Source organism: Micromys minutus, assembly GCF_963924665.1.
Source record: "Micromys minutus genome assembly, chromosome: 3".
Classification (NCBI taxonomy): domain Eukaryota; kingdom Metazoa; phylum Chordata; class Mammalia; order Rodentia; family Muridae; genus Micromys; species Micromys minutus.
The window spans coordinates 48,429,804-48,457,697 of NC_137972.1; the positions used below are offsets into that span (position 1 = coordinate 48,429,804).

A 27,894-nucleotide genomic window follows, 5' to 3' on the forward strand; every position below is an offset into this window, starting at 1 on the left:
GCTGTGCGCTGGGCTCTGAGCGCCGCGCGGCCGCGGGAGGCGGTGGGCCGGGGCCACCGCTGAGGCCGCCGGAGCCGGCCGGAGCCGGCGCTGGGGAGGGGCCATGAGCTGGTTCAATGCCTCGCAGTTGTCCAGCTTCGCCAAGCAGGCCCTGTCCCAGGCCCAGAAGTCCATCGACAGGGTCCTGGACATCCAGGAGGAAGAACCGAGCGCCTGGGCCGAGGCCATCCCGTACGGCGAGCCGGGTAAGCGGGTCCCGGGGTGTCGCTCCTGCCTACCGTCCGACCCCAGTCCCGCATGCCTCGGCCCCGGTGCGGTCCTGCTGACCTCAGGTGTCAGCTCCAGCTCTGGTCCTGGCCCCAGGCCCTTCCTAAGTGCGGAGCACAGCCTCAGATTCCCAATTGCTATGCGTCTTCCGCCTTAGCGTCCTAGGTCCGAACCATAATTCCCTAGTCAGGGAGCCCTGCGGGCAGCGTTTAATGAGCACAAAGACTTTACAAAAAGCTTCCTCGTCCTCAGAACGACCGTGTCAGGGATGGTAGTACCGTCTGTTCTACAGAAGAGAGAATCGAAACTCAGTGCATAAGTTAACTTTCACCAGGTGAGGCACAGACTACTGCGTATAGTACCAAGAGAATTTGTGTTCCGAGAGTTCCCAACTGTAGCTCTTTAATTTTTCTTTTTTCTTTTTTGGTAGAATCGGGTCTTTCAGATACGCTGAAATGATTTTTTTTCCAGGGTTTTTAGTTACTTGTGTCTTTAAGTCTGAGGGATTCTTGAGCATTTTTACGTGTGTAACAACGGACACAGTAGTTCATCACTCTTCGGTTTCTGGTTTTAGTTGTACATTGTTGAAAACTCGAGACCTAAGTTGAATCAATATCTTAGTTTGTGTATGATTGTCGTTACGTCGTGATCTTATTTCACGTGTTACCGTGCTATTAAGTAGCTTACCTTTTTGTGGACCCCAAAGTTGGAGTTACTAAAGTTGAGTTTAGTTTCAAATATAAAGAAACTCATTATTCCCCGTCCCACATGAAATCTGAGTCATGAATAGTGCTATATAATTTATTTTTGAGGGCAGGTTGTCTGGAACGGTATATGCTTTCTTGAATGCTATTTTTATTGATCACCTGTTGTGTTTTCGATTACAAAACGACAATGGGTCTGAAGGATGGGTATAGTTTAAGTGGGTTTGAGGTAACGATGATTTTGTACCACATTTTTCAGGAGGCGAATTTAAACCCTGGTATCTGTGCGGATGCTAATTAACTACCTCGAAGACCCAGTCTTATTTTAAGCTTTGTTTTCTGGTTTTCACACACTGAACACATAAATGTAAAACTGTCCCCAGCTGTTTCCCCAGCACTCTTCATTCCTGGTAGTTTTGGAATCTTATTAAAGGATAGATTTTGTTAAAGGGCTTCTTGTTTTGCTTTGTTTTTCTTCAGGAAGTTCCCAGTTGTGTGCCCTCTTCACCTGCTTCTAATTGCACAGAGTTTTGGTGATTTTGCTATCTTAAAAACATGAAAAAAATATTTCGGAAAAAAAAATAGTTGTAAGAGAGAGGAACTTGCAGACTGGTCATTAAGTAAATAAAAGTGAATTAATTCACTAGAACTCACTGTTCACATCAGTTTAAGATTTCATAAAAAGACTGTCTCCATCATCTCAGGTTGAATTTTGAGTGTTGCTGTCTGTTTAGCTAATAATAAGTCTTATTGTCTAATGTTATAGGAATAAAATGATTGTGCAGCTGGATAGTACTGTGACTCCATGTGCTTGTTAGTGGAGATTTGGACTGTTTTTGTGAGATGAGTCATGTATCTGGGATTTCTCACTGGTTATACGACCTTTATCACTACTTTAAGCATGTATTCATAGGGGATAACATACTTGCTTTGGCTAGGCAAAGCCTAGACTGACCTTGTATTTGTTAGACCCTCTTAGGTCAGCCCACACTGTTTTTAATCTTTTCTACCCAAAGTTAACTTGGAAACTAATTAATTAGTGATGCTGTAAGGAAAGAGTCTGGCTTTTCCAAGTTAGAGTATGCATTCCATAAGCTTTCTTTTTTCCCACTTACTGATGATGATTGAAATATGAATACTAATGTGCTTTATTTAATGAACTGATTTTTTTTTTTTTTTTTTTTTTGGTGAAAGGAATAAGTCCCCCTGTGAGTGGAGGATGGGACACTTCACCCTGGGGATTGAACTCAAGCACCGAACCTCAGAGTCCACCAGCAGCCTCTCAAGCAATTACTAAGCCAGTTCAAAGGACTGTAGTCGATGAGTCTGAACATTTCTTCAGTGCCTTTCTCTCTCCATCAGATGTCCAGACCATTCAGAAGAGCCCAGTAGTATCAAAACCTCCGGCTAAATCACAGCGGCCAGAAGAAGAAGTGAAAAGCAGTTTACAAGAATCATCGTCTCCTGGCCAGTCCAGAACTTCTGGGACAGCTGAGTCTGGAGCGAGAGACTCTGTGTGTGTTTCGGGAGAGACTCCAGCCGTGGGCACTCCCTCACCTGTACCTGAAGGCAAACATGAAGAACCTGTTAGTGAAGAGTCTGAGGTGAAGGTGCCCACTGTGAGATTGAAGGTGTCTGAAAACATAGTTAATGTAAACACAACAGAAGATGTATCTCCCACATCCACTCAGTCTCTTACAGCAGAAACTAAGGATCTGGCTTTGGAGTCTAAAGAACAAAAACATGAAGACAGACAGAGCAACACACCATCTCCTCCTGTTAGCTCCTTCTCGTCGGGCACCTCCACCACCAGTGACATTGAAGTCTTAGATCACGAAAGTGTAATAAGTGAGAGCTCAGCTAGTTCGAGGCAAGAGACTTCGGATGCAAAGTCAAGTCTTCACCTCATGCAGACCTCATTTCAGCTTCTCTCTGCATCTGCTTGTCCCGAGTATAGCCGCTTAGATGACTTCCAAAAGCTCAATGAGAGTTGCTGCTCATCGGATGCTTTTGAAAGAATAGACTCGTTTAGTGTGCAGTCTCTAGATAGCCGGAGTGTGAGTGAGATCAACTCAGACGACGAACTGCCAGGCAAAGGCTATGCTTTAGCACCTGTGCTAGTGGGTCCTTCAGCCCCGAAGACTAAAGTAGTGGAATCTACTGAAGAAAATGCTGAAGAGGAGGAAGGAAACAAGACATTAATTGCACCTTCTGAGGAAGCAGAATTAGAGGAAAGTGGCCGAAGTGCTACTCCAGTTAACTGTGAACAGCCAGATACATTGGCTTCTCCTACCCCAGTAAATGGTGGGCACTCTGCCTCTGGACAGGCTGCTGATCACTGTGAAGCTGCTGAAAACCAGCCGAAAGCATCGCCGGAGAAAGAAGATGTTTGCAAAGTAAGTAAAAAACAGAAGGGGGCTTTGGGGTATGTTTCAGAGTTGCAGGTATTTTCGTGGCTGTGTGACGATATGAAAAAGTAGATGTTTGATCATTTAATTGTAGCAGTTAAGGACCTAAAAATGAACAATTATGTTAAATTATTTGAAGTTCTTGCAAAGCAACTATGGTAGATAAGTAGATAGTATACAAAAGCTTAATGTTGCCATTTTGATCTGTATTGTTGTATCCTTATCACTTTAACATTCTTTCATGCTCTATTCATCCTTCTGCTAGTTCGCAAAGGACTGGTTTGATTTTGATTTTTTTTTTTTTGTTTTTGTTTTTGTATAGTTTATGTATTTACATTTCAAATGTAATCCCCTTTCCAGGTTTTCCCTCTCCCATGCACCCTCCCCCTGCTTCTCTGAGGATGCTCCCCCTCCCACCCACTCACTCCCACCTCAACACCCTGGCATCCCCCTACATTGGGGTGCTGCCAGACAAGATGTCCTTTGCTACATATGCGGCTGGAGCAATGGGTTCCCCTGTGTGTACTCCTTCAGTCCTTTCTCTTTAACTCCTCCATTGGGTTCCCCATGCTCAGTCTGATGGTTAGCTGCAAGCATCTTAATCTGAATCAGTAAGGCTCTGGCAGAGCCTTTCCTGAGACATCCTTATCAGGCTTACAAAGGACCGTTTATGTCACAATGTATTCTCCTGAAGATAAACATGGAATGTCAATCTGAATGGTACTACTTCTATATCAAAGTGGTTTGCATGTATATTCTATTTATGGGAAATTTTAGATTTTATCTTTTTGGTTTTATATAAATACAGTTGATGTGTTCCTGTGATTAATATTTTTTTAATATAAAAACTTTACATATTTTTTAAAAATTTATTTATTTATTTAGATGAGTACACTGTAGTTGTCTTTAGACATACCAGAAGAGGGCATCAGATCCTGTTACGGATGGTTGTGAGCCACCCTGTGGTTGCTGGGAATTGAACTCAGGATGTCTGGAAGAGCTGTCAGTGCTTTTAACTGCTGAGCCATGTCTCCAGCCTGTGATTAATATTCTAATGTTGATGTTTCATCCATACAAGTATACTTCTTACAGTGTTCGGGCTTGGTTTTTCCTTATGTTACTTTTGCTGTTTTTAATAGCTTATCTTACATGAATAAGAAAACGAAATGCCCAAGGAGCGTAAGTCAAACCTGGGAATGACCAGTGACTTCTCTCTAATACATATAAGAGAAAATAGTGTTGATTCTTTAATGTTAAACCATAGCATCAGTTTTTCCTGAGTCTTAGACATTGAAGAGGAGCTAGCATCTTTAATAGGCTTTTGAAATGTATATATAACACGTGGAGAAATATACTGTGAATGCTCAGTTTTGCCTTGGTTAACATTTTTGAAAACAGCAGGTTCTGTTCCCTGGATTTAATATTATTCCGGAACAGAATGCTGTGCTCTAACTTTGAATGAGCAGCAGCAACCATAGAGTATGTGCTGGTATTTTGAATTCCCCAAGGGCAGTACTAGTTACTGTTTGTTTTCAGCGTCTTTAGGAAGGAAAGTGATTTTTAATCTGTCCTGACTCAGACAAGACTTGAAGCTGGAAGTCTGATCTTTCCCTTTTACAGTTAAGTTTATCACTGCTGTAGCTAGACCTAAGATGTAAGCTATTCAGAGTGTTACTTCTGTTAGCTTTGTACTGATACATCCTAGAACATTCTAATTTCATGCTTCAGGGTTTTCTTTTTTTTAATTTTAACTTTTAAGTATAGTGTATAATAGTACAAAGCAATTATACTTGGGTTAAAGAATAATAAGAATATAGTGGGCTATCTAGCTACAATTAAATTAAAATGTGAAACATTACCAGAAATTTGGAACCCTTACTTGACCCTTTTTTTTTCTTAAATTTTATATATTTTCCTCCTTTAGTGGCTATACAAATAAATTACCCTAGATTCTTTCTGTTAGAAACTAACTGCTTTAAATGTTTTTATGCATGTTGCCTGGTATATTAACCATGTGCTTCCTGTAAGGTGTACCTAGAAGCTGAATTTTCTGCATTGTCAGGTAGCTGATCAAGTAAATACTGCCTGATGGTTCTCCCAGACTTACACAGTTACCTGCTTACTCTGGTTTGTGTTCTCCTAACTACTGGTTAGAGTTCGTCTGTCTCCTGTGTCCTCAGCATTGGTTTATGAGTTGTGAACAGGTGACTCTTACAGCTCTTTACCTGCATCACAAATGATTGACTTGTGTTTGTTCTCTTTTTTCAGACAGTTGAATTTCTGAATGAGAAGCTAGAAAAGAGGGAGACTCAGTTATTGTCCCTTAGTAAAGAAAAGGCACTTCTAGAGGAAGCTTATGATAACCTGAAGGAGTAAGTATTCAACTCACCCGAGTGATGTCACAAAGTTTGTGCAGGCCATTGTACTTGGATGCTTTACAATTGAAGAACACTTGCTGCTATTGCAGAGGACCTGTGTTTGGTTCCCAGCACCCACATAACTCCAAGGGTACCAGGGTTGTATGTAGCATATATACATGTTCATATGAAAAAACTCAAATCTTTACAAAATGTTTTGCAGTTGAACTTGTTTATAGTCACTGACAATTATGAAGTTATAAATATATTTAATGTTCACTTTTTTCTCATCTTTATCATATTACTTTTGACACAATGTTTTATAAAATATATTCATATGTATATATTATACATATACATACATGTCTTCTTATTCTTTTAGTATTAGCAATTTAAAACTTGTGTTTAGTAAAAATTGAAATATTATAGTAAACACTGAATTGGTTAACTTTGAGATGATTGAGGAAGTGTGACACGAAAGATTTAGAATTTGTCTTAGATTTGCACATCTAATACTCGTGACATTTTCACCAGTGGGTTTCTTAAAATTAAATTTAGTAGGGCTGAGGATACGCGTTTGTGGTCAGCCACGCATTTTCCTAGCATGCCCAGCTCTGGGTTCAGTCCTGGCCAACACTAATAAATATGATGAAGTTAATTTTGCAAGTAATTTTTCTTTGATGAAGTAACTGTCTGGCCAGGCATGGTGGCACACATGCCATCATATAATCCCAGCAAAGAAGCAGAGATAGGAGGATGATCTTAGAGAGGACACTTGTGCTATATTGTAGGACCTTGTCTTAAAAACAAAGCAGAATAAAAGGTACTAGACTTCACCCAGTTCTATTTTAATGTGGTATATGCTGAAAAAAAATGTCATCTGCACTTTGGAATCTGACCTCATTACCTCTAGCCTGTTAAACAGTATCTTCATTCTCACATATTTTGAATCTAGTGAAATGTTCAGAGTAAAAGAAGAAAGTAGTAGTATTTCTTCCCTGAAAGATGAATTTACCCAGAGAATTGCAGAAGCAGAAAAGAAAGTTCAACTGGCCTGCAAAGAGAGAGATGCTGCTAAGAAGGTAATTGAAATTAAACACTCTAGAGTTCCATGAATGAACTTATATTTTGCTATTAGAAAAAAGTAAATATTCAAAACATGTAGCATATTAACATTAAAGTAAGTTGTAGATTTCTGATATATTAAAGTTGGTAGATTTTAATACTTTTAGAGACTGGAGAGTTGGCTCAGCAGCCTTTGAAACACCCATTGGTCAAGCATGAGGACTAGAGTTTGGATCTCCAGAACCCATGTTGAAGTCAGGCATAATGGCAGGTGTCAGTAACCCTAGTGCTAGGGAGAGGAGGTCAGAGATAGATAGGTGGTTGCTTTAGAAACTCTAGCCAGCCAGCCTGGTCAAATTGATGGACTCATGTTCAGAACATGTATCAAAACAAATAATGTGGAACAGTAATCAGAAGTTCCCTGAAGGCTGCTGTATCCTCCATCATTGTACGTGAATGCGCACATGCTTACATAAGTTTTTTTTTAAAACAGGTTTTTCTGTAATTTATGTATGAATCCTTGCAAAAACCATCAAGGTAACCAAAAATGTTAATTCCATCAGAATAAGCAACATTTAAATCTAAGTGGTACTATGAACATTTAAAAAAAGTATTAGTACCCTGAATTATTTTCCTACCACTTCAAACATGTATACTTCTTTAAGTCTAAATGGAAAGTGTGGTTGATAGTGGTTAGTGACTCCCTTTGGTGTGTGTAATACTGACTTACACTGACATTCCTTATCTTTAATACTGTTGGCATTTAGGAGGCCAATTCTGTTATGGGGGCTATGCTCTTCTGCTGTTAGATGCTTAGCCATGTCCTCAGCCTCTCCTCCTCACAACAGTCTTCCTTCCCTGCTTAGTTGCAGAGAATGCCTTATGTCCTTTGGGAGCAAAGCCATGTTCTGTGTTTTCATGTTAAAGAGCTGTTGTTGCTGTGCTCCCAATCAGGAGCACTTACATGCTTAAGCTGTTAAAAACTATGGTTGTTAATTATTATGCAAGTTCCAGCTTTTACTAATAACTTTCTGTTTGTATTTAACTTTTTGAGATTAGGATGTTTTCCCACTTTATTATTATTATTCTCATAGTTGAATTTCTCTGTGTGGGCATGTGTATGTGCATGCATATATGCATGTGCACTCACTTGGTACACATAGCCCACATAAAAGATTAGGGGAATTTACAGTAGATATTCTCCTTTTCAAACATGTGGATGTATCCCGTACATCAAATACAGCTCATCAGCTTGGTGACAAGTGCTTTTAACTGCCAATCCATTTCACAGGACCCCTTCCTACTTTTTTTTTAATGGTAATTTGGTTATGTTGTTAATGGTACTTTAAAGTATGTAACCAAAATAACTATATACTTAGTTAATGATAATTTATTGTTTTTCTCTGAACTCTTCCATGAAGTCTCATGCTTGGTTGCTTAAGTTAGCTTGCTCATTTTAGACACTGGCAATAACTTGAGACACTTAACCAACAAACCTCTTTCTGTCCTGTATTGTGTGTTGTTCTAAATGCAGAGCCTAACCTATAGATTACATGTGTAGAGATTCTGAAGGACAACAGTATAGGAAGTTGTTTTCACTCATATTTCCATATTAAAGCTTGCTTATAGAAATGATGAGTGTAGACTTCTGTGGTACTCACAGCTGTTTTCTTATGTTAACTATGTAAGTGGGTGACTAAACTGACAGATTTTATCTTTGGAATGAGATTATGGGTGAGTGGCTTCTTCACACGGGAAGGCTGGAAAAATATACCTAGAATGAAAATAATTCTTTATGATAACTACAGCTTTTTTAAAATTAGGAAATGAAGATCATAAAGGAAGAACTTGCCACTCGATTAAATAGTAGTCAAACTGCAGACCTATTGAAGGAAAAAGATGAACAGATTCAAGGCTTAATGGAAGAAGGTGGGTAGTGTTGATTATTAAAAGTAGTCTAAGAAAAGGAAAAATACTATGCAATAGGTAGAATATATTTCCTAATAACAGATACTGAGCTGGGTATGGTGCTACACACCTGTAGTCCTAGCGACACTGAAGCCGGAGGATCTGTTGAGCTCAGGGGGTGAAAATAAACTTGAGTAACACAACAACAGTCTCCCCCCGCCCCCACCAAAAATAAATAAATAAAGGAAAAGGGGAAAGTGTGGAGGAACAGGAAGGGATGGATAGGAGAGTGGGAAACAAAAACAGGAAGGGACACTACAGAAGTGTCTGATGGTTGTGGAAGAATGGGGTGAGATGCCTTGAAAGAAAACATGCTGTGTAGCTTTTTGCTCTAAGAAGATTTTTTTTTTAAAGTTTCCAAAAACTGGACAGAAATTTGTGCTGCCCATTACAAGTTTGTAACGTCATAAAAGAGCTCATCACTAAACAGAGACATTTGAAGTCTGTGATTGATGGTCTGTAAGGTTCCTGCTCTGAGTATGATGGGTGAGGTTTTGACCTTTGATGACTTTTACTGTGTCTGTATTTTGTTTTTTTAATTATTTGGCCTTTTTTTTCTTAAATCTTGGAGGTCTAGTTTTTCTTCTGTGTATCTTTGCATCTTCATGCATAGTTAAGATTGTATATTTCATGTGCGGCTTTCTTATATGTCACTGTAGTATTAAATATTATGTATATTATTACTGATGGCTGTATGAAGTTCATTGTATGGCAATATTGCAGTTATTTTAATGATAATATTCTTTTATTTTTAAAATGTTCATATTACAAATGGGGGGGCATTTTTTCTTCTTTGAAAAGTTAAAAATTCCTTAAGTTTTTATTCCTGGTACCACTACCACAATTTACAGGGCAGTACACCTGATGTAATGAAAAGGAAAAGAAAAAGACAAAGCTATAGCAGATAGAAGACCTCAGGAATGTACATCTGATTGACACTACATTGCATTAATCAATAGCTGCACTATGTGCGAACTGTGGCTGTGACAGTCCTGAACAAGAAGGGTTTCCTGTTGAAGCTGCAGTAACTTTTCTGACTGTGGATCATCGTTCCTCCTGGGGCAGATTTTTACAGTTCCTCTAATGCATTTAGGACGACTGTCTCAATATAACCTGTAGCTTTCCTGACAGCTCCTCACTCTCTCCTGCTAAGAACTGTAGCCGTTTCTGTTTTATTTTAAAACCTTCTGCTACCGTATCCACCACTTCCACCTCCAGACCCATAGCCACTTCCACAGGCCTAAGCTTCTGCCACCAAAACTACCCCCTTCATGAGTCCATAATTTGATTGTTGCTGTTCACTATCATTTCCAAAGTCATTATAGTTTCCACCACCACCATAGTTACTCCCACCAAAATGTCCTCCTTCACTGTAACCATCATCTCCTCCTCCTCCACCGTATCCACCACCTTGGTTTCCATATCCCGGTCCACCACCTCCATAACCTCCTCTACTGCTGTAACCAGGACAACCACCATAGTTGCCACCATCCTCCAAATCCATTTTATCCACCATCACCACCTCCATAACCACCTCTGCTGCCACCACCTCCACCACCACCGCCTCCTCTTCCACCAAAGTTTCCTCCATGACCAAAGTTTCCTCCACCACCTCCAAAGTTTCCTCCACAACCCATAAAGTTGCCAGATCCACCCCCTGACCTCACTGCGATCCAGCAGACTGCATCTCTTGTTTAGAAAGGGCCTTTTTCACTTCATATTTATGCCCATTAATTCTGTACAACAATTTTATCAACTCTGTCATGATCATCAAAAGTTACAAAAGCAAATCCCCTGTTTTTCCCACTCTGCCTGTCTTCCATAACTTCTATGGTTTCCATCTTGCCATACTATTCAAAGTAGTCTCTCAGATTATATTCTTCAGTATCTTCTTTAATACCACCAACAAAATTTTTTTTCACCATTAAATGTGCACCAGGCTTCATAGAATCCTCTCTAGAAACAGCTCTCTTTGGTTCCACCACATACCCATCAACCTTGTGTGGCCGAGCACACATTGCAGCACCCACCTCTTCAACACAAGAGTAGGTCACAAAACCAAAGCCTCTGGAACGTTGTGTTTGAGGATCTCTCATCACCACACAGTCAATAAGTGTGCCCCATTTCTCAAAATGTCCCCTTAAACTGTCATCTGTGGTTTCGAAGCTCAGCCCACCAATGAACTCAGCTACTCTGGTTCCTTTGGATCATGGCCCCCCATTTTGAGACTGGACTCGCCTCTTCCAACTCGAGTTCAATATAGGGGTGAACATTTCTTAAGTCACTGAATGTAAATGTGTTTAAGAGCAGGTATAGAATTGAGGACAATTAGAAGCAGTCACTTAATTTGAAGTTAACTTTTACCCAACCTTTTTTTTTTTTACACTTACATAAGAATTCCTTTAAACAGTGAGTATATTGGATATTACTTGGTGCAATACTAGCTATGACATACTTCCTTGTCTTTTAGGAACCTATTTTTTAAAGCAGGAAGTATAGGTACATAGGCAATTCTAAAATATGGCTGTAAGCTGGATATGGAGGTACACTCCTATCATCCCAGGATGGGGTAGTAGGAGGATCTTCTGAGATTGAGTCTGAGTTTGGAGACTGTTAGTATCTTGTTACCTAGAATCCTGTTATGGGACAATTTTAATATTGTTGGTAATTCCTGTTCAAATGAGCTTTAACACTGGCGCTGTGCAGGTCTGACACTCACTGTTGTTTGCTTTTTTACAATCACTAGGAGAAAAGCTTTCAAAGCAGCAGCTGCATAATTCCAACATCATCAAGAAATTAAGAGCTAAAGACAAAGACAATGAAAATGTTATTGCAAAGCTGAACAGAAAAGCTAAGGAGCTGGAAGAGGAGTTACACCATTTAAGACAGGTGACTGGCAGTCATTGTTCCCTGAAAATGCATTGATCTTACTTCCTGTAATTGGCCATGGTGTGTGCAGCATGTATCAATTTTCAAAATGATTTAATAGGGTGTCAGGCCAGAAAATGGTTTTAGTTTAATAGATAGTGTTAACCTTATATCACTGTGATCAAATACTTGACATGAACATGAAGACGATGTTTTCTTCGCTTCAAGATTCCAGAGGGTGAGACTCCATCACTGGAGAAGGTATGAGAGAGGCAGGTGTTAGTTATTTGGTGCCAAACAGAAAGTAGAAGAGGGCTGCGCTTACCCTGAAGGCCTGTTCTCCCATTTCTTCAGCCAGGGTTTGAACAGCTTTCCAAACTTACCTTGAGCAGAGCCGTGTTCAGTGGTCATTTTCTATTCAGGCTATCAGCAGTGTGGAGAGATTTCTGGAGTACATTATCTACCATGGCATCATTTACTGAAAACTGTTCTTACCTGTTTTGATAAACTAGGTCCTTGATGGCAAAGAAGAGGTTGAGAAACAACATAGAGATAATATTAAGAAACTAAATTCTGTGGTAGAACGCCAGGAGAAGGATCTTGGCCGACTTCAGGTAGACATGGATGAACTTGAAGAGAAGAGCCGAAGCACTCAGGCTGCCCTGGACAGTGCGTACAGGTAGGAAACATGCAGAGCGTTTAGAGTCTGTTAGCACAGCAGGAGGTTGAAGAAGCCTCTCTTCTTCTTTTTTTTTTTTTTAATTTTTTAATTTTTTGTGCATTGGTATTTTGTCTGCATGCTTATCTGTGTACCACATGCCTGAGGACAGAAGAGATTGTTGCTCTTAAATGTGGAGCAATCTCTCAAGCTTGTCTTTTGTCTATTATCTGCATACTAGCAACAGTTACAGATTTTTCTGAGTACATTTGTTATTAGACAAAGCAAGTCAATTATAAGATCATTAAATGACTATATTGTATGGATGTGCTTGCTGTCCTTTTGAAATTACTGTGGTACATAGAAATTGCATCAGTTTAGGGTATGCTTTTACAGTTGCCTTTTATTAATAAATGAAAAGTATCAATTTTCTTTTTAAAGAGAACTTACTGATCTTCACAAAGCCAATGCTGCTAAGGACAGTGAGGTACAGGAAGCTGCTCTGAGGCGTGAGATGAAAGCTAAAGAAGAACTTTCTGGGGCACTGGAGAAGGCCCAGGAAGAAGCCCGTCAGCAGCAAGAGGCATTAGCGCTTCAGGTAGGCAACAGTGGTCAAAGCCAACTTTTATACATTTGTATGTTTCTGCAAAGTCTACTAACAAATGTGAATCTGTTCTTTTATGAGTACTGGGAGGCTTCTGTGACTATGTTACTGACAGTTTTAGAGTACTGCGTTATGCGATATATAAACTCACTTGTGTGTGAAGAGCACAACATGCTGTCATTGCTTGGCTTTCTGTGAGTTTCGTACATGTTTATGAGTGTATGATGTTGTGGGATGTAGCTCAGTAATAAAGCTGAACCCTTCACTGCCAGCGGAAAGAGAGTTTTATGAAAGTAGGTATCCTGTTGCCAGAGCAACATATGTGCATATAATTGAAACATATAGTTTCAAGAGACTGTTATATAATTGACTCTACATTTTCATAACGTTTCCGGCAGTCATGAACCTAATGAAGGAAGAACATTTTGGCATACTGTGGTTACAAAATTGTCAAATATTGTCAGGCAGTGGTGGTGCATACCTTTAATCTCAGATCTTGGGAGTCAGAGGAAGGTGAATATTTCAGTTTGAGACCAGCCTGGTCTGCAGAGTGGTTTCCAGGACAGCCAGAGCTACACAGAGAAATCCTGTCTCTAAATAAACAAACAAAATAAGAGGAAGGAAAAAAAGAAAAGGAAATTATATTATTTATATAAATATATATATATTGAACATTTGCAATGTATAATTTAGCTAACAATAATGCTGCTATAAATATTCATTATACTTTGTTTTGTTTGATTTCTTTAGTATAGGGGGTCTAGCCCAGGGCCTTTTATGAGCTAGGGAAATGTTGCCCTACTGAACTGCAGCTTCATTGCACTGTAGATCTTATGTATACAGACATCTAGTTTTCTAAGCACTTTTCAAAACATGCAAAACTATTCTCAGCAACCTCAATTAATGTTTGGTTTTGTCCCACATATTTGGTGGATAAAGCGTTACCAATGAAAGCCTGGCTTTTAGTGTGACTCTCCCTGTTGCTTCTCCTGGTCTAAGCATCGCCATTTCTCAGTGTTGGCCTCACCTTTTCAGTGCTTCTGTTGTGAATGCAGGGCTGCAGATGTCTACCTTCTGCTAGAATCACTCAGGCGCATTGTATTTCTGTCACTCCTGCAGGAAAGATTGCCACTGCATTGCTTTACAACTGGCTTTATGTTTCTCCTAGACTAGGTTTAGATTTTGCATCTAACCTTTAACGGTTGAGCCATCTCTAGGATAGTCTGCTGGTTGTGTAATAGTAAAACTTGAGAGTTTTAGTTTTATATCCCTTTGCTATGTAATTTTCAGACATATTTTTGATGGGTTTGGATTGCTTTCAATATTTTGTGTTGGAAATTATGCTGTGGTCCACATATCCATGAGTTTCTGCCACCCTGCCACTTTCAAGAGACTACCTTATATGAAAAAATATGTATATGTAGAACATTACCACTTTAAATTTTAATGGGCTAGAGAGATGACTCAGCAGTTAGGAGCACTTACTCTTCTTGTAAACCCAGGTTTGGTTCCCAGATCTCACATAGCCATGTAATCACTGCTCATAACTCAGTGCCCGCTTCTCTCCTTCTTGGGCATAACACACACACACACACACACACACACACACACACACACACACACATGAATGCCCTAATTTTTTATTTAATATTTAAAAATTCTTTCAAATTAAAAATACATTATAATAAAAATTGATGGAGTAAGGAATTGGGTATGAGACTGTCATTTCATTTTAAAGTTTTAAAGATTCATTTACTTATGTATATAATATATAAATGTTCTATATGCATGTGTGCCTACATGACAGAAGGGGACATCAGATCCCATTACAGATGGTTGTGAGCCACCATGTCATGGAAATAGAACTCAGGACCTGGAAGAGCAGCCAGTGCTCTTTCTTAACTACTGAGCCATTTCTCTAGCCCGGGATTGCCATTCTTGAAACCACCATGGAATATAAGGACTGCTAATTTTGTGTGTTACAAAGTTAGCATTATCTCCCTCTAGGTTTTTTTTTTTAATAATTGCTAATCTTTCTAGTTAGGATAAATAAATGTTTTATGTCTTGATTGTAATATTTAATGTTGTGCTCATGTATCAGCATCTGAAAACAAACCACAGTGCTGATGCCGTTTAGAGCTCTGCCTTCACCTCTAATGCTTCAGGGCATCTCCATATGCTCCACAGACTAAATCTTCAACTGCAGCCACCAGATAGACACTGACACCATTTTCTGATTATTTAAATACTATTTAATTACGATGCCACAGAATTTTAAAAAGTTATGGCAGTTACAATATGTAGCCATATGTGAGTGGCACTCTGTTCCTTGCTCTTGTACTGAAACAGTGTTGTGCAAGTCCCCTACAACTCTTGCCTCATACTCACAAATAGTGTGACTACAAGCACACACCATCATGCTTTCTCTTTTAGTTTTGTTTTATTGTTTGGATAGGGCCTACTACATAGCACAGAGCTGTCTGCACAGCCTAGGCTGGCCTGGGAATCAAAAGGCTCATACTCACCTCACAGGTGTGTGCCACCACCCCTAGTTTAGTACCTAAGTTTTATTTATTTGTTAGTTTGTTTATTCATTAGTCTAGTTTTGATCTCCCCTCTTATGCAGGCTATACATATTTGCATACTTTTATGGGCTAAGTGCTTTTGGTTAGGCAGTGAATATGTTTATAGCCTTGGCATTGCTTAAGGAGCAGGATGTGTGCTCATTGTTTAGCATGAAGTGTCATACATAAAAAGTCAACACAAATGTCAGTAGGAAGTTACAGCTAATGTTCTGACAGTGCTGTTTATCCGGCAGGTGGGGGACCTTAGGCTAGCGCTGCAACGGGCAGAGCAAGCAGCTGCCAGAAAAGAGGATTACTTACGCCACGAGATCAGTGAACTTCAGCAGGTATTGTCATGCTTTCCCGAGCACAAGGTCAACAGTATGACCACTTAAAGGCTAGTGTTCCTGGATAGGAAGCATTGCTATCAGTGGATGAATTTTTAAAGCCTAAGTGAACCAAATGATCCCCTAAAAAAAAAAGGAGAATATCTGATTTAGTTTTAATGGAAGTAATTTTATCATGATAGACTGGTTGTTTATTCAATATTGTTTTTCTTTTCTTTTTAAAGTAAAATAGCTAATAATTTTTTTCTTGGAAAAATTTATAGTTTAGGTTTGCTGGTCAGTGGTAATAAAGTAAGGATTTTTTGATACAGAGACTCCAAGAAGCAGAGAATCGAAACCAAGAGCTGAGTCAAAGTGTTTCATCAACAACTAGACCCTTGCTTCGGCAGATAGAAAATCTACAGGCAACTCTAGGATCCCAGACATCATCGTGGGAGACGCTAGAGAAGAATCTTTCTGATAGGCTTGGTAACATCTTTAGTATTTTATGTTTGATGTAGAAGACTTTCTGTCTTGTGTGAAGGAGTAGAATAGTTGTATGACATTGAAATTCACCTGATGTCATGCTGACATTTTTAATGATGACATGTCTAACATCTTTAGGTGTGTCTTTTCCCCTTTCCATGGATACCTCAATTAGACTTTCACAGTTTTTTTTTTTTTTTTACACAGTGTGCCACATGCTTTTCTACCTGCCATTTCATTTGTGTTTGTGGGGGGGATGGTGTGTTTGTTTGTATGTGTATGTGTGTGTGAAAATTCATGTGCCCATGTGCACGTACATGTGTAGAGGCCAGAGGTTGATATCTGGTATCTTCCTCAATTGCTTCTCCACCTTCTTTTTTGAGACAGGGTCTCACTGAACCTGGAGCTGACTGATTTGGGTAGATTGGCTGTCTCTGCTAGCCTAACTGTTGGATTCCAGGCATGTACTGTCCTTGCCTTTTTCTGCGTGCTGGACGCCCAACTCAGATCCTGTTGTCTCAGTGTTATTTTCTGAAATGAACATCACTCCAAAGTGTTGAGTTCGGTTCAGGGCAGCTTCCCTGTTCTGTTAATTAAACTTTGGGACATTGAAATTGGCTAAGGGGAATTACTGAGTAGAGAGTATTACTCTATTCATATACTTCTAGCTTACACAAACAAATACAAGCTTTAAGGGTTTTAAACATTTCAATAGTGTAGTCCTTTGATTGTTGAGTTTTAGTTATTTCCTCATTTACTCGGGGAAGGATATCTGGTTTGGTTCCAGATTTGGACTGTTGTGAATAAAGCTGCTGTAAATGTCTGTTCTGGAGTGAATGTGGGTGTAAAAGTTTCCATGTCTCTGGATAAAGGGCCAAATATGCAGTTGCTGGACCATATGAACATTGTGTTCAGTTTTCAGAAAAAATGATATTCCACAGTGCTTAAAGCTGTTGGGAGTAATCCAGTTTGTTTACAAACTAGGTAGCATTTTCGGTTCTCTGTTCTGCTGCGTTTTGTTTTAATTTATCATTCATAAATTCTTGTATCATCATCTTAGTTTTCTTTTTTCCAATGAGAACGGATGCTGAGCATTGTTTTGTGTGCTTGTTTTCCACTTCTCCATATGTAGGATGAACTAACTGCCTGTGGATGGCTTTTGCTCATTTTTAACTAGACTGCCTACAGTTTCACTTCTGAGAGTTCTGTCTGTACTTTAAGCACTAAACCTACACATGTGTCTTGTGTTTATTTTTTTCCAGTTTCTAGCTTGTCTTTTTTATATTACAAACAAATAAATAAGACAGGGTCTCATATAGCCAAACTGACCTTAGAGTGATCTCAAATTGACCTCAAACTCTCTAGGTAGCCAAGGATGACCTTGAATTCCTAATCCTGCTTTTGCCACATCTTGGGATTATAGATGTACACCACCAAGCTTGGTGTATGCAGTGCTGGGATGAAACTATACTAGTAAACAACCAGTGGAGCTCCATTCTTCACCTGCTGCAGAAGTTCGTTTTGAAGAACTCTATTTCATTGCTCTTTCTCTTACTGTATTTGTCTTTTATTAGTCCACGTTTGTCGGTGGACACTGGGTTGCCCCAGTGCTGTTTGCTGACTCACTCTCCTGTTACTGAATAACAGTGTTTTCAATTCGATGTGCTGAGGAGAAAATGCTAACTTGTGCATTGAACAAGCTGGCTTCTTGTCTTTATCTGGAAACTTGACTCAGTAGAGATTTGAGGTCAGAACCAGCCTGGTGACTGATCTTTCTCTGGTATATGTGTTTGGTTTCTCTTCCTGTATAATCAGGTGAATCACAGACCTTGTTGGCTGCAGCCGTAGAAAGAGAACGTGCAGCTACAGAAGAACTCCTGGCCAATAAAATCCAGATGTCTTCAGTGGAATCACAGAATTCGTTATTACGACAGGAAAACAGTAGACTTCAGGCCCAGCTAGAGTCAGAGAAAAATAAATTAAGAAAACTAGAGGATGAAAATAGTCGGTGAGTATATTTATGTGTGGTTCCTGACATTTTAAAGCACGTTTGGAAAGTATTTTTGTTGGGTCTTAGCTTCATTGCATGGAGTTCTGAAAGTGAAAACTTTGAAATATTTAAAGTCAGGGTCATTAGTGACGTGCGTTAAGGTAGTCTTGTGAGACTGCATACTATGTTCTACATATATTGTGTTTTTTCAGGTAAAGTCAAAAGAGGTAATGCCACCAACAAAAGCAAAGGGAGTGGAGGGAAGGAAGGAGGGAGCAGTGGCCATGTAACATAGTCTTCCAGTTTTTCTAAAGCCATGGCCTGTAAAATCATCTATATGAAATTGCATAACGTCATAATGTATATACTTTTACCCTTGACCCCTGCTTTTTTTTTTTCTTTTTTCTTTCTTACCACATTTGAGCTTGGAATGGTAGCACTTAAAATTACTTTTTAAATGTCTCATTTTTGAGTACTGATTTAAAAAACGGGGTGAGTAGAACTTTTGAGTCTGGGACAGTCAGCCGGAAAGCCTTCGATGCTGAGCCGGTGACAAAATGACTACTGACTGTGTAACTGGGGTTTGACACGAGGAGAGGTTTGAATGTCTGTCCTGTCACCTTTTTTTGCTTTGTTTAATTCCCTCTGGTTTACTAGGTACCAGGTTGAATTAGAAAACCTAAAAGATGAATATGTAAGGACGCTTGAAGAGACAAGGAAAGAAAAGGTATTTCTTAGTGTTTGCCCCCCCCAGGGCTTGCGTTAGAGATGGCTGGGGACGGCAGCGAGTTGCAACCGTGTCTTCAGTGGTGAAGGGGCAGCTTGTACTTGGTCCTCTGAGCTTTCAGTTGACTGATGGGTTGCCATGGGCTGTATCTAAGATGTCGATGTTCTCTCTCCTTTAGACACTTTTGAGTAGTCAGCTAGAAATGGAAAGAATGAAAGTTGAACAAGAAAGGAAGAAAACCATTTTTACTCAAGAAGCACTAAAAGAAAAGGTACTGAATTGTGTTGGTTTGTGCTAATATGTAATAAGCTGTTGTGGGTGACTGGATTGGTCTGTGGTCTAGTGGTTCTGATGCCTTAATGGTTTTCCCCTTCTGAAATGACTGGAGCGTGGGAGCACTGTCAGTGTCCCCTGAGAGCAGGTTGGAAGTCATTTGAGTGCATTGAAATTGGTCTGTGATTGGTTTTGAATTATAGAAACTTTTATACTTTTAAAAATGTTTGAGTTTTCAATTAGCAATAATCGTGCCTCGGATAAACCTCATTGGCTACGACACTGCCACTGCGCAAAACTTAAAAATGTTTGAAATTTAAAAAACTTTGTGATAGATCACTGAAACTAATGCAGCAAATGGCCCAAAGGCAACTTGAGAATGAATTGGCTTGTTGTATCTTTCTGATTAGTAATGTAGTGAGGTTTTTGTTGTTGTTTATTTTTTGCATGTGTATCAGTGTGGTATGTGTAAATATCAGTAATAATCAGTGTGTATGTGTGTTTGCACATGTGCAGGAGTGTCTGTGAACATGCATGTGGAGGCCCAAAGTTGATATTGGGTGTTTTAGTTATTCTCTATATTGTTTTACTGAGGCAAGTCTCTTGCTGAACCTAGAGCTACTCTAACCAGTTAGCTTGTCTTGGGGATCCCATCTCAACCTTCTGGGTACTGGGCTTATAGGGAGCCACCACATTTGCCTGGCTTTTCTATGGGTTCTGGCATCTGAATTCTGGTTTCCATACTTTATGCACTAAGCCACCTCCTTAGCTCCTAAAGATAATTTTTCAAAATTTGTTGCCTTTACTTAAAGAATTGTAATGTACTCAGAGTTAACACAGTAAGTTAAAATAAATCCACAAAAATAGAAATTACCTTTAGAATATATTTGGCGGCTTTTTTTTTTATGTGTATGAGTACATGTATGTCTTCATACCACATGTATACAGTATCCTTAGAAGCCACAAGAGGGCATCAAATCCCACGGAATAAGTTAGAGGTGTTGTGAATCACTATGTCCTTGCCTGGAATTGAACCCTGGATGTCTTAAGCCAGTACTCTTAAGTGCTTGTCCAACTGTTTAACCCCCAAGTATTTTGTTTTTGTTTTGTTTTAAAAGTTAGGATCATTCTTTGTAGCCCTGGCTGTCCTGGAACACACTCTGTAGACCAGGCTGGCCTCAAACTCAGAGATCTGCCTGCTTCTGCCTCCCAAGTGCTGGGATTGAAAGTATGTCCCACCACTGCCTGGTCATTTTTTGGTTTTAATCCATTAAAATAAAATGGATAAGTCAGAAATTCACCAACTTTAAGAGTAATTGATGATATGTTATATAACTTGGTGTAGTTAGCTTCTGCAGGCTTTTCAGACAAAGCATTCTGATTCCATTAAAATAAAGAAATAAACCTGGCAAATTGTGTTATAATATAAATGGAGCAAGACAGGCTTTAAATTTTTAAAAATTATTTTTATTGTCTTTTTAAGATTTATTTATTTTATGTATATGAGTGTTCTGTTTGCGTGTACACCAAAAGAGAGTCAGGCGCCATTACAGATGGTTGTGAGCCTCTATGTGGTTACTAGGAATTGAACTCAGGACCTCTGGAAGAGCAGCCATCCCTCCAGGCCCTCATCAGGCTTTAAATTTTAATTTAAAATGTTTTTATTATGTGTACTTTAGTGTGTGTGTGTGTGTGTGTGTGTGTGTATGTGTGTACATGAGTGTGTACGTGTACATCCATCCATGTAAGTCAGAAGACTAGAGGCTAGAATTGTTTCTTTCTCCTTTACTACGTGGGTCATGGGATTGATTGAACTCCGGTCAGGTATGACAGCAAGCATCATTACCTGCTGATCATCTGGCCAGCTCAGCTCCTAATTTTTAAATGCTTTCTATACTTCTGAGACTTGTGGCTTTGAGAAATCTTATCTATAACATGTAATGGAGACTGCAATGAATACTTTCATTTTCATTAATTTTAGAAATGGTTCTTGCTTCCTTTATTTTTTGCTTCCCAGTCTTACGGAGTTTTTTCCCCCCCTAAGGACCACAAGCCATTTTCTGTTTCTAGTACTCCCAGCATGTCACGGTCCAGCTCTATCAGTGGAGTGGATATGGCAGGGCTGCAAACATCCTTCCTGTCTCAGGTAATGGCTTACATTTCTTATCCTTGATTAATGCTAAAGGGAACATGCAGTTGCCGGATTGGCGTCACCATGACCTTGTTGGGGAATGTGGTGCTAATTAAAATGAAGAAAATACATGATTTTTCTCCCTTTGAGGAAACTCATAGACATTTCGAAGCAAGAATGAACAGGATCTTTGTTTGAACTTGATAATGGAACATAATGTTTGTTAATTGTCTGTGTTCTTTAACTGAATAGGATGAGTCTCATGACCATTCATTTGGGCCACTGTCTACATCAGCCAGTGGGAGCAATCTTTATGAAGCTATGAGGATGGGAGCTGGGTCGAGCATTATTGAAAATCTGCAGTCTCAGCTAAAGCTGAGGGAAGGAGAAATTAGTCATTTACAGGTATTGAAACAAATTAAGTATGCTGTAAGAAGTTCATGAAATAATGAGTCTCAGTAAGTAGTAGCCTTCATTTCCTCAGAATTTTAAGCACATTGGAAAATAATATGAATTGGTGATACGTAAAACACAGTGTGTGTTACATGTATTTATAATAAAAGCTAGAGTCAAATGACTGATTCTTCTACCTGACTGACTGCCAGAATTAGGTAGATTTATCTGCTCTGTCCTAGGACATGCTGGGAGCCTGTGCCATGGCCTTCCCTAGGGAGGACTAAGGCTATCTAAGAGCAGGAATGGCCCCCTCCTTCCCAGCATCTTTTCTCAACAACAGCATGCTTGCTTCATTCTTGCTGGATATGCCACAGGAGCCGTTTCTAAGTCGCCCCTGCAAGAATTGAATGACATGAGAGCGACCTACACGTAGGAGAAGCAACACAGAAAGGAGGGAGCTGTATGAAGTGTTGCTTATGGAGTGAGGATTAGGAAAGCCGTTTGAGTTTACCATGATAAACTATACACTGAAAATGAATAGCTTTTCCCACTCTCATTTGAATAATCTTCTTAGGATCATCCAGGATGCTGTCCTTGAGAGTGCCATTTGGTTTTTCAGATAGCAGTAAAACCTTAGCAGTAAAACCTGCACAGCTGGGTGGGACAGCATTAAAGTATGTTCTCATTCTTTTGGCTTCTAGTAACTTAGAATAATGGAAATGTGTATTGTTAGAGAAAAATCTGGTTGCATTTTTGCATCAAATTATTGGATTTTTGCATGCTTAGTGAACCCTCTAATTAATAAACTTCTAAAGAAAGTTGGGGCCCTCTTTTTCCCCACTGCTTCAGGATTAATATTGACATGTTTATCTTTTAAAAAATGACACACTGGGGCTGGAGAGATGGCTCAGTGGTTAAGAACACTGACTGCTCTTCCAGAGGTCCTGAGGTCAATTCCCAGCAACTACATGGTGGCTCACAACCATCTGTAATGGGATCTGATGCCCTCTTCTTGTGTGTCTGAAGACAGCGACAGTGTACTAACATACACATAAAATAAATAAATAAATCTTTAAAAAAATGACATACTTAATATTTTTATGTTAATAAGAGCATTAAACAAGGCATGTTTTTATTGAAACCATTTTGTGATTATGTTTCTCAGCTAGAAATTAGTAACCTAGAAAAAACTCGATCCATAATGTCTGAAGAGCTAGTTAAATTAACCAATCAGAATGATGAACTTGAGGAGAAAGTGAAAGAGATACCCAAGCTTCGAGTTCAGCTGCGAGTAAGTATTCTTCACGTAGGGATAAATCTAAGATAGTTTAAACTAGTTATTAAATACCACTCTCAATTTACATAAAATGCATATGGATAACTTGGTAATTTCTTTGAAAATTAAGGAGTTAGTAGTTGAGTAAAGAATGTTAAAGATGAGTCTGTTGCCTGTGTTATTGTCTAAAGTATTTAGATAAAAATGTTTAGTTATAATCAAAGAAAAGAGCAAGATTTTACGTATGCCTTTATAGTATTTGACTTGATGTTTGTTTCATTATTACTGTAACATAATTGGATGTTAGAGGAGACTTGTTCTGTGGGATAAATGTCAAGCAATACTTAAGCCAAGTTAATCACAAAGACAAAAAAAACCTCATCAAGGATACTTCAATTAATGGGAGGGAGACTGATTAAATCTTATTTGGGGAGAATTCTACATGTAGTGAAGAAATATGGTTGGAGTGTTTTTGTGTGTGTGTGTGTGTGTGTGTTATGTACATGTGTGCTGGGCTGTACACTAGGAGGCAAGAAGAAATGGCTGTCCCTTCACACAGAGTCTCACCGCATGGAGCTTGCTGTTTTGTGGTAGGCTGGTTGGCTGGCCAGCAGCTCCAGTGAGCCTCCTCCCAGTTCTGGGGTTACAGGCCACATGGCATTTTATGGGGGGTTAGGAGCAAGGTCCTCATGCTTGCTCAGCAAGTGCTCCTCCTCACCGAGGCACCTCCTCCATCTAGCTTTGAAAAGCAGTTCCTCTTTTTTGCTCTGCATTCCTAGATAGACTGGCCATGAGTTTAACTTTTTAAAGAGATGAGTTTATATTTTTGTTCAACTTGTGATATTTTTTTCTAATGACTTATAACAACTGTAGATGTTTGCATGATGATTAAAAAATATAAATTTTTTTTTAGGATTTGGATCAAAGATACAACACTATTCTGCAGATGTATGGAGAAAAAGCAGAAGAAGCAGAGGAACTTCGCTTGGATCTTGAGGATGTAAAAAATATGTATAAAACTCAAATAGATGAACTCCTAAGACAAAGGCTCAGTTAACTTGTGAAGTTTGTTCCCATCAAACTAAATGTAAACACTTAATATATAAATGCAAACTTCCAATAAATTCTTTTACAGAATTAGAAACTGGGATTTGCTGTAGATTGTAAAAAACTTTTTAAAAATTCTTTTACAGTATATAGTAATATTTACAGTTAAATTATATTATGTAATATTTGAATTTTATTTTTAAAATTGTTCTTCAAATTTTTATTTTTTAAAGCTTTTTTTTTTGTGTGTGTGTGTGCCTTGAACAGCACAGAGATTTATTACTTTATCCACCTATCAGTACAGCTAGGAAAGAAGATTGGTGTTTTCCTATTATTGTGGGTCTATAATTGTATCTAATTTGTATGTGTTTGTACATATTGAGAGATTTACAGAGTCATGTCAACATTGAAATTTTGAAATCTTTCACACTGAAATCTTCAACATATTTCTTAAAAGTGTTTTAAACATTTGAGTAAAAAGGTTATTAAGCCTGTGACTACTAAATTATAAACTAAGGTTTTCCTTTATAAACCAAAGTCACACTGACATGTCTAAAATTTAAAAAGTAACTTTAAACTTAAAAACATTTGTTTGAAAAATTTATTCTGTATATCTTCCACAATGAAGTGTGAACAAATGTGGATGCTTTTTGTTAGTTATCCAAAGAAAACTATAAATATTCAATATTAACTAGGCTTAATTAGGGAGTGGGAAATGTTGGTTGTGGTAAATTGTGGTAGGTAGCATCAGGAGCAGGTAATTTTGAAATATCTTACTATACTGTTAAATGAACCTAACAATAAAATCATTAACAAAATTTACTCTTAAAATTAGACAACTTACTCTTTAAAAATTACTTGTTTGGTTTCATACAATTATATTTTAGAACATTAAAAATGAATGTTTTAAAACAATCTCCATAGCAAAACAGAAAAGTAATAGTACATTTGAATTGGGGACTATAATTTTGTGTAGTTTAACATTTTTCCTTGAACCTTCAACAAACAAAAATATAGCAAAGAGTGATATAAAATAACTTTAGAATATAGTTTTTCCCTCTTCTAAATGTTACTTTGTTTAAAAGTTAATCAGGTTTTAGATCTGTAAAATATTTTGATAGATCTTATTACTTAAAATTATTTAATTGCTTTTATCACAGTCCCTCTTTATCTGTTCTTTTGCTTTTTGTGATTCTAGTTAGGGTAAAAAAGAAAACAGTGATACATGGAAATCCCAGAAAGCTAATAAATGTTAATTTGTATGCTGCTCAGAGTAGCCTGCTGGACTCTCACTGGTTGACTCTGTTTGTCCAGTACATTCCCACCCCTTGTCAGTCACTGAGTCACCTCAGCTACTGGGTGTGCTATGATAGTATGGATGTGTTTGTGTTCAGGTAATTCCTTTGTTCTTCTATTGCTCCAAAGTGAAGAAGTAAAGGTTAGCCAGAAGTGCTTCCTTTAATGGAAAGATGAGCATCAACATTGGCTATCTTGCTGGAAGTTGGTAGCTTCTCCTGTTTCAGGCATCCACTGAGGGTCTTAAAACTGTCTTTCCCCCCACGAGAAGGTAGGATTTCAAGTAAAAACTGTAAATTTTAGTTACATTTTAAATTATACTTCAGAACACAGCTGTGAGTAGCCATCTTGCAGAATGGAGAATTTTTAGGGGTATTTCAAGTGACCTTGTTTTTTTCTCATGTTACTGTGTTTCTGTTGTGGGTGCTCAGATCTGTAGCGTGAATAAATGTTCTTTTGGTGAAAGTAACAGTCATAAAATTAAGTTTCTATATTTTAGTGGTAGAAAGAAGCCTCATAACTTTTTGCTAGCTTTAAAATGTTTTAATATTCAGGGGCAAGATGATAAGTCTGATAGCAATAAATATTTAGTTAGAAAAGACAGGAAACCCGAATTTCAAAATTCTTGGCAAGCATTTGAAACCAGTAGTTTGGGAAATGTAAAATACTTTTTAAACAAATAGTATGGAAATGTTGCAGAGAAAAGATTTTGAAATAAAAATTTCCTGTATTAAATTCTAAATGTTATAATATCAACATTAAATATTTTTCTTGGTCCTTAGTAACATTAATAAAATTAGCACACTTAAAATCTTAAAATGTTTTCAACTTATTTATTTGATATTTTTGGTTTTTTGAGAGATAGTCTTGACTGTTTTGGAGCTCACTCTGTAGAGCAGGCTGGCCTTGAACTCACAGAGTTCTGCTTGCCTTTGCGTCCTTGAGTGCTGTGGTTAAAGTTGTGTGCCACCACTGCCCAGCCAACTTACTTATTTATAAAATGACATGCAACCATGTATATCTGCTTCATCTATAAATTAGCTGATGTTCACACTGCTTTTTTGTTGGCTAGACTATACGTAGACCTTTCAGTACATTTCAGGTTGATGAGGGGTACTGAATACCTTTCTTGTAAATAACCCAGTAAGTGGCAGAAGACTTATTAAACATTGGTTGTTCTTTAATTAATTTTCTTTGTTATGTATCATTGAAGATTATCTACCCATATACTAGTAGAATATTCTGATGCATAATATAGTTTGCAGCTAGATGCTTCCATTCTTGGGGGAAAAAAAAGAAAAACCTCATGTACTGGGAGTGAAGAGAGCCGATGTTTGTCGGTGTCATTCCCTGTGCCTCCTGGGAGGCAAGTGAAGGCTGCTGCCTCTGGGCCGTCCTTGAGAACACTAGCATTTAGCATGTGGGATGTACAAGTACATGACGTTACAGTTCAACATATTCTACGTGTGGATGATTTCTGACTTAGAAGAATTTGAGTTTTTGTAATTAAGTAAATGTAAAGAATATTTAGGAAGTATTTTTTCCATCAAATATTTCGTCAATTGAAAGTTTTATTTGAATGTTTAGTAAAAAGCACATGATTTTGGTCCAGAGAGCACTTGCTTAGAACCCATGTGGTGGCTTACAACCATCTGAATCTCCAGGCCCAGGGGATCTAGCACCTCTTCTGGTGCCCCAGACACCAGGCACACAGTGGCACATAGGCAGAGATGTAGACAAAACACCCGTACACATAAAGTTAAAAGAAAAATGTTTTAGATGCACACAATTTGTAGTATTTAAAAGAAAGCCACCAAATTAAGAAAAAATGGGTGTAACATGTCTTATTTTACTACTGTTTAGTATTACAGACAAGAATGTTCTAGAGATTGTTTATCACTCTCATTACAAAAAAAGCTGGTCCAAGTTTTCTTATCCTTGGTCAGTTTTAAACTAAAAAACTACATATTTTGTAAAGGGCTTAAAGTATGATTTAAACTATAGATTGATACTTTAATTCCACATGAAAGGTAATGTAAATAAGCATGGATCTGATTTAAATAAAGATGTAAAGTCCTCCCATACATTTCATTTCACCGTAATTCACAGACACACGCCTTTGTACACAGACCTGTGTGGTGAGATGTGCAAGAGAGATGTTGAAACTTCCAAGAACACTCAGACCTGCAGAATTTCCTTATGACTTCCCAAGACTTTCTTTCCTCACAGCGTCAGCTGTAGCTGTTCATTGTAGCTGCATCACTTTGGTTTGTCACACAGAGCCAGGATTGTCACTGTCCAGCTGCTGAGAATAGCCTTTTTAAATTTTCCCCATCTTTGAAAGTAGCTCTTGCTAAGGAGACACAAAATGTGCTTTAAAGTTGTTTGAGTAGCTCCTTTGTGTTATGTGCAGCATTTGGAGAATGTTTAGACCCATTTCAGTTTTCAAGGATTGATTCATATCTTAAAAATTTTGTTCAAAA

The 27,894-nt window shown here is 38.4% G+C and overlaps 1 protein-coding gene and 1 pseudogene across 3 annotated transcripts; one reads left to right on the forward strand and one right to left on the reverse strand.

Moving 5' to 3' along the window:
- On the forward strand, window positions 1-26,726 carry TMF1 (TATA element modulatory factor 1). Of its 2 annotated transcripts, none has more exons than XM_080914555.1 (17): window positions 1-245; window positions 2,166-3,367; window positions 5,648-5,751; window positions 6,692-6,818; window positions 8,625-8,730; window positions 11,516-11,658; window positions 12,150-12,316; window positions 12,737-12,893; window positions 15,718-15,810; window positions 16,122-16,278; window positions 18,091-18,283; window positions 18,923-18,992; window positions 19,171-19,263; window positions 21,283-21,411; window positions 21,649-21,801; window positions 22,958-23,083; window positions 23,982-26,726. In XM_080914555.1, the coding sequence occupies exons 1-17, from the start codon at window positions 104-106 to the stop codon at window positions 24,123-24,125; spliced, it is 3,306 nt and encodes a 1,101-aa protein (XP_080770681.1). In that variant the 5' UTR covers window positions 1-103; the 3' UTR covers window positions 24,126-26,726. The 2 variants fall into 2 exon arrangements, with proteins under 2 accessions (XP_080770681.1, XP_080770682.1); XM_080914556.1 differs by having other exon boundaries at window positions 21,310-21,411; window positions 23,982-26,725.
- Window positions 9,947-10,990, reverse strand: LOC308419293 (heterogeneous nuclear ribonucleoprotein A3-like; annotated as a pseudogene). The gene has a single exon. The product of its transcript is annotated as a heterogeneous nuclear ribonucleoprotein A3-like (transcript).
- Window positions 26,727-27,894: the final 1,168 nt, after the last annotated feature.